We start from the raw sequence: 12,811 nt of genomic DNA on the forward strand, positions 1-12,811 counted from the left end.
CCCGGCACCCCCGCGGATCAGCTGTTTGAAGAGAAGGCGCGCGCCGTGCCAGCGCGGCCTCCTCTTCACTGTTTACCTTCTAGCCGTTGCATCTGCAGCGGTGAGCAGCTGTAATTACACCCAAGCCGTCCCATTCATTTCAATGGTATGGATCGCTCCTATACAAGTGTATGGGAACGATCTGTCCCATTGAAATGAATGGGACGGTTAGGTGTAATTAACCCTGCTCACCACTGCAGATGCAATGGCTAGAAGGTAAACAGTGAAGAGGAGGCTGCACTGGCACCTTCTGAGCAGGTGCAATGTTTAAAGACACAAAATCGCCACACATATACAATGGAGGTCTGGCTTATGATTCTTAGATATTATCAAGATTTTAAACTTTTGGTTGGATGTATGTGTTAAGGAAAAATAGAACGTATTCCTTTAAACTGTGCAAAAAGATCAATAAACTCAATAGCAATAGTAAAAAATGCCTGCAATTGTGAATATCTATGTTCTTATGCCCCAAATCACAGTAAGGCCAAAGTTATTTAAATCAAAGGGATTCTTTTCATCTCTGCACAATACAGAATTATTGAGATCATGTAGTACAGATATTTCTGAGACATTTTTTTTTTGGAAGTTGAAAAATAGTTTTTAATCTCTAGTGTCTAAAATATTCTGTTTACCAGACATATGGGGATCATTTATCAAAACTGGTGTAAAGAAAAACTGGCTTAGTTGCCCATAGCAACCAATCAGATTCCACCTTTCATTTATCAGAGCTCTTTTTGAAAACTCTCACCCAATAATTGTGTTATTGCTTTACTGTTCCAAGTGTGTCACAATTAACTCAGATCTATCTAAAACAAAAAATGTACTAAAAGCTGTGTTACTTACTACTTGGTCTGTTAGAGGGGGTAGCACAATCTGCTTCTCGATTTTGTTAAGCACTAATTTCCATAATTCTTTTAAAACTCGTTTAAGCACTGTCTTCTCACATATTTTTGCAGAGACTGATAATCTAGAACAAGAAATACAATTTTAGTTGCATAGCAATGAAACAATTAGTATACATGAAACTGGCAAAGATACATTTCAAAATAGCTTCTAGACTGGGTTGGCCTCCTAAGCATGTTAAGGGGCAGGTTGGCCATAGACCTTACAGGGATATTTCCCGGTGGGCCGATGCGCAAGGGGCCGCCTGAGCCTTCCTCACGGCCAGACAGTGGACGTTTTTGGGGATTTGCTGGAAAACAACGGAAAATGTCCAGCACTGAGATGAATAAAAGTCTTCAATATTTATTCCATAAATTTAAAAGAATACAATTCTTCACATGGACAGCGGTAACGCTACCAACGCGTTTCAATCTATCAGATCTTAATCATGGTATGGGTCAAATGCAAGTATAGTACTCTTATGTACCTGGAATGAAAATGGCTCCACCAACCAGGTTGGACTTGCCATTACCACATAGGTGGTTGTGATGTCAGCCATTCCTTGCATTTAACCCCTGCTGTTCACAATTACACATAAAAACAATGTCATATAAAATAAAATAAATGTGCAACAGAACATCTGACACCCAGTTTAACTTTGATGAAGCAAATCCAAACATCCACAACTTAGTATAAAAAGGAAATTGCCCTTTATAAACGGGAATATTACATGAGCATACAGTATATAACCATGCATAGCTTTGGGAAATGACATTATTTCTCTGACTCGGGCAGGTTCCACTGAGGCACATAAGCATATCAGGGCCACTATATTGAATTCCATGACATTGTACAGCAATTCCTCTATACCCCATACATTTTTCACAAGATACATTACAAAATTAAAATGCGTGTCGTGTACAATGGCGAATGACCTCAGGGTGTTTTAAATATATTTTATTTTTGTAGGCCAATCGGGTTGGTGATACATTATTTCACGATTCATATTGAGACCATTAGGGGCTATTGTGTTGCATTGAAATATCCAACATGCCTCCCTATTATGCAGTAGATCTTTGACATTGCCCCCCCTAAACGTTTTTTTTATTTTTTTCCATACCAATCACTTGCAGCCACATCAGTGAACTGTAAAATTGTTTGGATAGTAATGTCATTAAGATGTTCTAAAATATGGGTTTTTAGTTTTCGTGATGTGCAACCTATATATTTCTTAAGAGAACACAGGATCATGTAAATGACAAATGTAGTATTGCAATTAATATAATTCCCAAATGTGAAAGATGCAGTGTCATCTGCGTTTGAAAACTGTTTACTTAATACTACATGTACGGCAAGGATGTGAACCACATCTATAAAAGCCGGTACTTTGCAGTTAAGTAGCCTTGTGTGTTTTTATGGACTGGAATAAACTGGGTGATAAGATTTGTCCTATCGATGAGGGTCTCCTATAAATAACATCACATCCCTGTTGTATCAGTCCCTTTACCATAGCATCATCTTCCAAGATGGGCAAGTATTTATGAACATCTTTAATCTGATTGAACTGATTGCTATATTGGAGACTAATCAACGGTTTACTTTTAAATCTTGCTGTTTGCAACTCTGCTTTTTTATTGATATTTTTATTAACAAGGCTAATAAGTTTTTTTGGAGACTAACTGTCTGGCATGGCGTAGGAACCAATTTGTATAACCGCACATTTTTAGCCGTTGGGTCAGTATTTTTGCCTCCATTCTCTTTGGGTAGGATCAGAGCAGTTGCGCTTAACGCGCGTTAATTCGCCTATGGGGATTACTTTAATGGTGTGCTTTGGGTGTGAACTGGCAGCATGTAAGATTGTGTTACCTGCTGTTGCTTTTCTATGAGTGGAAGTGACTATTAGTTCCTCCTCCATTCCACACAGTGTTAAATCCAGAAAGGATACAGTGTGTGGATCTTGATGGTAAGTGAACCTCAGATTATAGTCATTTCTGTTTAAATGATTCACAAATTCTGGTATGGCAAACACATCGCCCGCCATATAAACAGCAGGTCATCGATGTATCTGCCTTACCAGAAAAGGTTATCAGAAAACTGATTTTCATTGCCATAAATGGCTTGATTCTCCCAATAGGCCATTACCAGGTTTGCCAGTGAAGGCGAATATTTCACCCCCATTGATACACCTGAGACCTGCATATAAAAGTGACCATCGAAGGAGAAATAATTATGTTTAATTAAAAAAGCAACTGCCTATATTATGTATTCACATAAATCCGTGGTGTAATCACTCCAAAATTCCAACTGATGTTTCAGTGCTACAAGTGCAACATCATAAGATATTGATGTATAGAGTGATATGATATCACATGTCAACCAACAGAATTCTCTGTTCCATTAAAAATCAGAAAAGCTGCACAGAACGTCTCTGCTATCTTGTAGAAAACCAGGTAATCCCCTCACTAATGGCTTAAGCAGAGAGTCTACCCATCCCCCCAACCTTTCACACACTGCCCCTATTCCCGAGACAATCAGTCTCATAGGTGGATTTTGGGAACATTTGTGTACCTTGGGCAGTGCATGAAGTATTGGTACGGTAGGGTATTTTACATAAATAAATTCTGTTTTTCAGAAATTACTCCTAGAGCTACACCTGACACAAAGTGACGGACCTTCTGCTGAATTTACACCGTTGGGTTATAATCAATCCTTCGGTATGTAGAAGTGTTATTTAACATTATATTGACGCTGGATTTGTAGTGCTCAGAATCCATTACGACCACTGTTCCCCCCTTATCCGCCATTTTAATAGTGATACCGGATATTTCTTTAAGTTGCTGAAGTGCAACCCGTTGTTTGTTTTTTAAATTGGGGATAGCGGGGTTTGATGGTATCACATCCGCTAAAGACTTCAGGTCCCGAATTACCAAATCCTGGAACTTCTCCATTGAATCTGTTCTACTGTAGATTCAATTGGATATAAGGATGGATTTCATAATTTGAAGGTAGATGATTGATTAATAACCCGCGGCTGACTATGGAAGCATAAACTGTGCAAGTGTAATGCTGCCTTTTGTTCAGGAAAAGTTAAATTAACAAATTCATTGACAGGTACAGTAATATCACGGACAGGTATATCATTATCATCATCAGTAAAAAAATGTTTTTTTACAGTAATATCACAAATGAATTTGTTTATACACTTGACCGTATCAAACAAGTTGAAATTAGTAGAAGGCACAAAAGAAAACCCCAAAAAAAGAACATCCTCAGTTAAATAAATTTTTGATAAATTTAGCACGTCCAGACCCATAGATGTGCATGATCCCGGCATATCAACATATCAGTCAATGTTTGTTATCTCCTGCTGCGTAAATTCCTGGTTTTTGTGGGAGAATCTTTTATGTTTTCTCATCTGCGTTTTTTGGGTGGTTCACATTAATAATTTTTTTTATTTATTGTAGGAGGAGCCATCCATTGCAGGTGTTTGGATATTGTCAACATCAGATAAGAAGTCCTCAGAGTCCATTTCGGATGAACTGAAGTTAACCTTACGTCCCGGAGTATTATTTGTTTTAGTATATTTCTTATTGTTTTTTTGTTTTTTTTCAAAATAGATCTTGGAGTACTGTTCACATTGTCCCTATGTTTCCACTCATAGACCTAATTGTTTGCATAGTCATATAAGTCTCGCTAAAATTTTTGTTTGACGGATGCAACATAGTCCTCCAGCTTAGATATATTCATTCGTATTTTATTTAAAGATTCTTCATAATTAGTATTTTGTGCGAAAGCTGCCAGTTACAGCTCCGCCTTGTGTATGTCCTCCTTTACCTGCTGAAGTTTGATTGTCTCCTCAGTAATGATTAGATGTATCAGTTTGAGAGAGCAATCTGACAATGTATCATTCCATTGTTGCACAAATGTCTCTGAAAACACCGTAGTAGGAATTTTTCTGATCCTCAGTCCTCTGGGAATCATATATTTCGACACATATGTTTGCAATGTTTTTAGATCCCACCAGAGTCTGGTCTCTTCATCAAGCAATTTCTCCAACCCCTTCAGGGATATTTGCAAGGTTAGCTGTTCTTGGATTGTAGATTCGTCCTCAGCAAAAAACGCAGCTGCTTTTTCTTGTCGCTGCAGATCATTGCTTGAGAGGGACATATTTGACAAATGTTTATGATATCCCAAGGGTGGAAAGTGAAAGTGAAAAAACAACGTGGTTACCTTCAGTCCTGGAAGTTGTTGCCCTTGGCAACTGGAGTGCACGGCTAAATCTGGAAATCACACCGCGAAGGTCAAAAAAGTAAGCCAACACTCCCCAATGTTACCTGTCGTGCAAGGACCCGGTCCAGTCCTTAGTATAATCCAGGAAAACAACAAAAAATGTCCAGCACTGAGATGAATAAAAGTCTTCAGCCTTTATTCCATAAATTCAAAAGAATTAAATTCTTCACATGGACTACTGCTGGCCCTACATGCATATGAAAAACGGACATGTGATGGATGTTTTTTTAACGGCCATTACACATCCATTTTTAAGACCAATGGTAGTCTATCCGGTTTTTCACACAGCAGTTTTTTATGGCCAGTCAATTGTATGGGGGCAGCCAGTTAGTAAAAAACAGACAAAATTGAACATATTCTATTTTTTGATGTCCGGACATCAAAAAATAGAATATGTTCAATTTTGTCTGTTTTTTTACTAACTGGCTGCCCCCATACAATTGAATGTATCCTTTTTTTTTTTTTAACTTTGTATTTATTAAACAGTTTTTAACATATTTGAATAACCGTCTACATTACAATGTCTCCACGGTAAATATAAATTACAGAAAACATAGGCAAAAATTATCCTGCATCAGCTTACAGCAAATATCTGGTATACATCGCATGTATATGACTAAATCTTTGAGGAAAAGAACATAATATAAGAGAAGAAGAAAAAAAGAGAAAAGAGAAAGAGAAGAAAAAGGGAAAAGGAAAAACAGTTCTTTCCTTCGTTCTATATATGAAGATCAGTATAGTGAATATCCCAGAGGGACCAGATCTTCAAGAATCTATCTACATTTCCCTGTGACAAAGCTGTATAGTATTCCAAAGAGCGTAAGTCTTGAATACGGGAGTAATATGCTTTGGATGGAGGAGCAGTTCTTATCCAGAAAAGCGATATAAGGAATTTTGCCGCAGTAAGTAAGTGGAGGAGCAGTAGGTACATTAAGTAGGTATGTGAGCGGGTCTTACACTACCGAGCATCCCAGGACTTCCTGTACTACAGAAGCCACCATAGTCCAGAAGTGCATTATGAAAGGACATTCCCCAAAAATCTGGTAGATCGAGGCACCACTAGCTGAACATCTTCAACACTATAACATTAGGAATATTCCCGTTGAGGGTATGCAACAGTTCTGGGGTATGATACCAGTGCATCAGTAGTTTCAGTTGGTTTTCCTTATAGACTACACAAGAGGAGCTAGCAAAAGCCCTTGACCATATCTTGTTCCAGAGGCCCGTTGGGACTGCTCTATTAAGCCACTCCTCCAATTTCTGCATATACAAATGTCCCCCTCCTACCAAATAAATTTGGGTGAGGTAACAGGAGATATCAGTCCGGATGTAGTGACTGAGCGACAATAATGGGCTATTTGTTGGTCGTGGAATGAAGAGGATGAGGGGAGATTATATTTACTTTGTAATTCTGGAAAAGAAAATAGGTGGTTGGTAAGGGGATCTCGCAAATCATGAAAGCGATAGAGTCCCATCTCCATCCAGGGTTTAGCCATATATGCTTCACTGCTATTGCCTAAGTGTGGGGTGAATAGAAACGATGTGAGAGAGGAATGCATAGTGGAAAGATTGAATTTAATCTTGCAGTTCAACCAAAGGTTTCTAGTGAATGCCATGGGGCCTAGTAAGTTATGGGGGAAGATATCAACTGGGTGGCCCCAGATCATAGCGCTTATATGCACCGGTGCTAACCAGAGTCGTTCAATCTCATTCCATTTATTAAAGGAATGCAATGTAGTCCAAGAAGCTAAATGTCTAAGATGCGTGGCATAGTAGTAAAGGGCTATATCTGGAATCGAAAGGCCGCCCTGGGATTTCTTGGAGGTCAGGATCGACTTAGCAATACGATGCCATTTATTATTCCACACAAATGTGAGAAAGGCAGACTTGATCTGGCGGAGAATCCCCGCAGGCACCCTGACCGGAAGCTTCTCAAAGAGATATAGGAGTCTTGGCAGTATAGACATCTTAATTTCTGTTATTCGACCTAATAAAGATATGTGCAGGGATCCCCATTTGCGGAAAAGCGTAGTGATATTGGTGAGCACTGGAGGGAAATTTTCTCCATATAAACTAGAGTAGGCAGAAGTAATCTGAACCCCCGAGTATTTTATAGAGCGGTTCTGCCAAGAGTAGTTATAAGAGTGTTGTAGGGTGTTAGTGTTTAGTGTTTGAGGTGGGATATCGAGGGGTAGCGCTTCTGTTTTTGTATTATTTATTTTATAGCCTGAGCTCCTACTGTAACTGACAATGGTGGCATGGAGATTAGGAAGAGAGGTAATTGGGTTAGTTAACGTTAAGAGGACATTGTCAGTAAATAAAGATATGGTAAAAGACCGGTCCCATATTTGTATGTCCTTAATGTTCGTGTCCCGTATTTGGACGTCCTTAATGTTCGGGTTCGTCCGAATCTGAGCAGCAAGGGGTATGGTTAATACATATAGAAGCGGTGACAAGGGACAACCCTGTCGGGTTCCATTTCAAATATGGAATACAGGGTAGCATGCGTGTGGCCGTTGGGGATGAGTAAATACCTCTGAGTGCTTGCAGAAAGGGGCCTGTAAACCCAAATTTCTGTAGCGTATTAAACATAAAGGACCAATTAAGGTGGTTGAAAGATTTTTCTGCGTCAAGGCTAAGAATCAGAGCTTCATTCGACCCCCTATTAGCCGCATCAATCAGGTCGATCACTCTTCTTGTATTGTCCCCCGCCTGTTGGAACTTGACAAACCCAACTTGATCCTTATGGATCAACTGAGGGAGCCAGCAATTTAACCGGTTGTCAAGCAGTTTAGTAAAGATCTTAAGATCTGAGTTCAATAGACTGATTGGATGATAGCTGGCACATTCTGAGGGATCCTTTCCTGGTTTGGGAATCACTGTTATAAAGGATTGAAGCATAGTCTCCAGTATAGGTTCTCCTAATAGGAAGGAATTGAATAAAGGGACCATATGTGGTAACTAAATCTCACTATAAGTTTTATAATAAAGGTATGTGAGGCCATCAGGACCTGGGAATGTCCGTTTTTAATGCCCATTTCTCAGAAAGGCATCAGTGAAAAAAAAGTCAGTTAAAAATGGACAGTTTATATGTTTATAATGGACGTTTTTTGTTTTTTTACTGTCGTGTGCATATGACCTTAAAGGGGCTCTCCGGGAATTAAAAAAATGAAAATACTTAAATATTGCTTTATTATAAATATATTCCCAAATACCTTTCATCAGTTATAATGACTTGTTTTGTCTGGGGAGAAATCATCAGAAGAAAAAAAATGAACGCTGTCCTATTAGTACACACAAAACCTGTCCTAATCACACAGCAGTAGACGTTACTTCAGAACACTGAGATAAAGAGCTGCCTCATCCTCCTCTCTTACTTGTCAGGGATTATGATCCTGAGTACAGCTGATAAAATCTTCAGTTAAATCTCTGTAGGAATGGAGTTCATGAGGAGACATTAAGTACAGAGAGGACGAACAGGACAGACTGTGGTAATGGAGACTGCATACAAGTGCTACTGCTCATTACCACACCCCCACCTCCTCTCTGTACTTCATGTCTCCTCATGAACTTCATTCCCACAGAGATTCAGCTGAAAATCTTATAAGTAGTATTCAGGATCATTATCCCTGACATGTAGGAGAGAAGGATGAGAAAGCCCTTTTGCTCAGTGTTCTGAAGTAACTTGTCCTGCTGTTTGATTAGGACAGATTTTGTGTGTAATAATAGGATGGTGGCTATTTTATTTCTTCTTATGATTGCTTCCTAGACAAAAAAAAAACATTATAACTAATGAAAGGTATTGTTGAGAGGGAAGCGTTCCCTCCCGGCAATCCCCTGATCGCTTGCTGAGGAGATCGCTGCTATTACAGTCTTTATGCAATTTTTTTTTTTACATTAGTGCAAAACAAATGGTGCACATAGCCTTTGAAGGGGTAGTCTCACTTCAGCAAATGGCATTTATCATGTAGACAAACTTAATGCAAGATGCTTATTCATGTACAATGATTGTCCAAGTTGCCTCATTTGCTGGCTTGATTCTTTTTTCCCATCTGATTATACACTGCTCGTTTCCAGATATTTTACGACCACCCTACAATTCAACTAAGATGGCCATGCTTGCACACTACAGAAATAAATCGCCATCCTCTCACGTGGCCAGGACCCTGGGAGCTTACATAGGCATGCATGTGCAGCATCTCCCATCCCAGCCACCTTGTATCTGCACTGCAGCGGTCACCGTGACTTCTGGATATGAGCAGTGTATAATGTGATGGAAAAATTTATCAAGACAGTAAAAGGAGGCAATATGGAAATTCACAATACATTAGTAAGTACTTTATATTACTTTCTCTACATGATAAATGCAATTTACTGATGTGAAATAACTGCTTTAAACCCATTTAAAAATAGAGAAGTTAGAGCTAAAGATGAAGGAACTGGGTTTGGTCTGAACTTTGCTATATTTCTCATAGCAGACGAACCTGAATTTGTTATGAATCCACTAAAACGGCGTGTAGCACCATTTTAGTGCACACGTCAGTTGGGAAAAAACACTAGGGAGGAAGAGGTAGGGTTCTCACATGACCCTTATAGGAAGTGTGTGGGAGGGGGAGATTGCAATGATTGGCTCCCAGGCTAACAGACAGCCTTAATGAGCCAATCAGTGCTACAGCAGGCAGGGAGGTGCCCTAGCAGAACAAGCAGAGCGCCATTCTGTGCTGGGCTGTGAATGATAGTGGTTGGGTCTTACAGCATCTGCCAGGAAAACAATCTTAGGAAGTTAGGGAAAGTGAAAAAAAAAAAAACAGGGATAGTCAGAAATCAATCAAACTCATTGAGGGGGTTATATACCAACTTTTAGGGCAATTGTAGCAACTTCGGTTCGGCACAAACCAATTTGGGTCTGAACTGAACTTTAAAAAATGTAACAACCGGACCGGAAAGGAATCTTAACTGGTTAGCTCATCTCTAGTTAGAGTCATATCAGACTACACAATTTTTTGGGCCAATTATTGGGAACATACTTTCATAGGAACATTCGTTCTCAATAATTGCCCCATATAATAAAGAGCAAACTTTCTTTTGTTGGCTGATTGGCAGCTTTCATTAGGATGAAAGATGCACAATTATTGGCAGAACATTTCATTTTGTAATCAGGGATGTACTGCCGATAATGAATAGAACAGAATGAGGGAGGAGCGACTGCGTTTGCATTCAGTTTGCATCGGTCCATGTAATCAAGAGAGTACAGACAAGCGCGATGCAAGTGTTATTATCTATCAGCACCCGCACAGCCTGTACATCAGGCAGTGTAATAGGGCCATAAGAGTTTAGAGGGAGATTATGGTGTAGAAAATAAAGCCTCCCCACTGCAGGCACTGTGCAGAGAAAGATTGCAGTATAAAGGAACACAAACTAAACAATCATAAAATCGAACAAATAAGTGATTATCCAATAGACTACATCATGTAGCATTGCATAATCAAATATACTATATCCGGTCATCAAAGATGTTACATGTCAACCTTATCAGATGTCATGTACAGAATCTGTAAGTAGAGATGTATTCTGGCAATATGACATTTCAATCTGCACTACAGAAGATTAATGGACAGAGGTTAAGTTGATTATTTTGCGGACATGTTCCTCTCTAGTGTAAAATCATAAAATATTATGGGGTGTGATGAGTAAAATAATGAGTACAAGGCTAACTTAATGACCTAGTGAGCAAAGTAGAGTGTGTGTCTGTGAGCATGTATGCATGAATAACTTAGTGAATGAGAGAGCAAATCTGCTTTTCAATGGGAGACTGGAAGGGGAAAGATTAGGAATACTACAAGGTATCAACATGTATCCCACTGCTTAGAGACTGGCACTGTAATAATGGGACAAGCTTAAAGGGGTTCTCCGGGAGTTAATAAAATGAAAATACTTAAATATTACTTTATTATAAATATATTCTCAAATACCTTTCATTAGTTATCATGGCTTATTTTGTTTAGGGAGCAATCATCCGGGGGAATAAAATGGCCGCCATCCTATTGGTACACACAAAACCTATTCTAATCCAACAGCAGGACAAGTTACTTCAGAACACTGAGCTAATGAGCTGCCTCATACTCCTCTCTGCTCTGCTTGTCAGGGATTATGATCCTGAATACAGCTGATAAGATCTCTAGCTGAATCTCTGTAGGAATGGAGTTCATGAGGAGACATGAAGTACAGACAGGATTGACAGAATAGACTGTGGTAATGGAGACTGCATATAAGAGCTGCTGCTCATTAGCCACATCCCCACCTCCTCTCTATACTTCATGTCTCCTTATGAACTCCTTATGAAGATCATATTAAACTGTATTCAGGATCATAATCCCTGACAAGCAGAGCAGCAAAGAGGCTGATGCAGCTATTTAGCTCAGTGTTCTGAAGTAAATTGTCCTGTTGTGTGATTGGGACTGGTTTTGTGTGTACTAATATGACAGTGGCCATTTTATTCCCCCGGATGATTACTCCCTAGACAAAATAAGCCATGATAACTAATGAAAGGTATTTGAGAATATATTTATAATAAAGTAATATTTAAGTATTTTCAGGAATTTTATTTTGTGAATTTCCAAAGAACCCCTTTTTACTTTGAGCCCCTATAATAAAGTAATTATATGGCTATTACACATGCTAGAGCCATCAGAAGAAAATGAATAGTCAAATTGAAATAGCATTCCAGTGCTACAAGACATTCAGTACTAACGTTTTATCCAGAAAATCCATCAGTGGCCGCAGCACGATTTCAGCATCCATGGCTGCATTGTTTCTGTTTGTAGATGTGTTCCCATTGCCTCTCATCTGATTTAATTCCACACTCATTTGTCTCACACAGTCCTCAATTATGTTCTGGAAACTAGAAACACAAGAAAGTTGTATTAAGTTTTAAGTCCTCCTTTCTGCCAATTGATTTGCTTTGTCAGCCACTTTACAAGAATAATTCTAAAGCCTTTGCCTGCTCACCTCAGCTAGCGGTTTTTAGAATAATCTTGCTACTTTGTTGCCCTCTTAATGTGATTCGTTTTTTAAGTGGCAAGAAAATGGTGCATTATACAACACCTAAAAGTACAATACAACATAGTAATTAAAAAAATTGAACCTACTATAGTAGTGTTAGGATAATTTTATGTGCCTCTTCATTTTCTTATTTTGTAGAGAATTTGGCCTCATGCACACGACCGTTGTGTACATCCGCGGCCGTTGTTCCGTTTTCAGTTTTTTTTCGCGGACCCCTTGACTTTCAATGGGTCCGTGGAAAAATCGGAAAATGCACAGGGGGCAGTCATGTACACAGTTCTTTTAGTATATTCTAACCTGGAGCGTCCCCATCACCATGGGAACGCCTCTGTGTTAGAATATACTGTCGGATCTGAGTTTCACGATCTAACTCAAATCCGATGGTATATTCCAACATAGAGGCGTTCCCATGGTTATGGGGACGCTTCAAGTTAAAATATACCATCGGATTGGAGAAAACTCAGCTCCGATCGTATAATAAGGACTCCTGACTTTACATTGAAAGTCAATGGGGATGGATCCGTTTGCAATTGCACCA

General features: G+C 39.1%; 1 protein-coding gene across 3 annotated transcripts in view; it reads right to left on the bottom strand.

The window, feature by feature from the left end:
* Positions 1 to 12,811, bottom strand: part of UNC13C (unc-13 homolog C) — a 793,844-nt gene that overhangs the window by 129,976 nt on the left and 651,057 nt on the right. For all 3 annotated transcript variants that reach the window (XM_040413932.1, XM_040413931.1, XM_040413930.1), the window contains 2 exons: positions 11,963 to 12,112; positions 883 to 1,006 (listed from right to left, as the gene is read on the bottom strand). In XM_040413932.1, the coding sequence (XP_040269866.1) occupies positions 883 to 1,006; positions 11,963 to 12,112 (274 nt within the window). The remainder of the gene's footprint in view (positions 1 to 882; positions 1,007 to 11,962; positions 12,113 to 12,811) is intronic.

The sequence above is a fragment of the Bufo bufo genome, chromosome 1 (genome assembly GCF_905171765.1).
Source record: "Bufo bufo chromosome 1, aBufBuf1.1, whole genome shotgun sequence".
In the NCBI taxonomy this organism is placed as follows: Eukaryota; Metazoa; Chordata; class Amphibia; order Anura; family Bufonidae; genus Bufo; species Bufo bufo.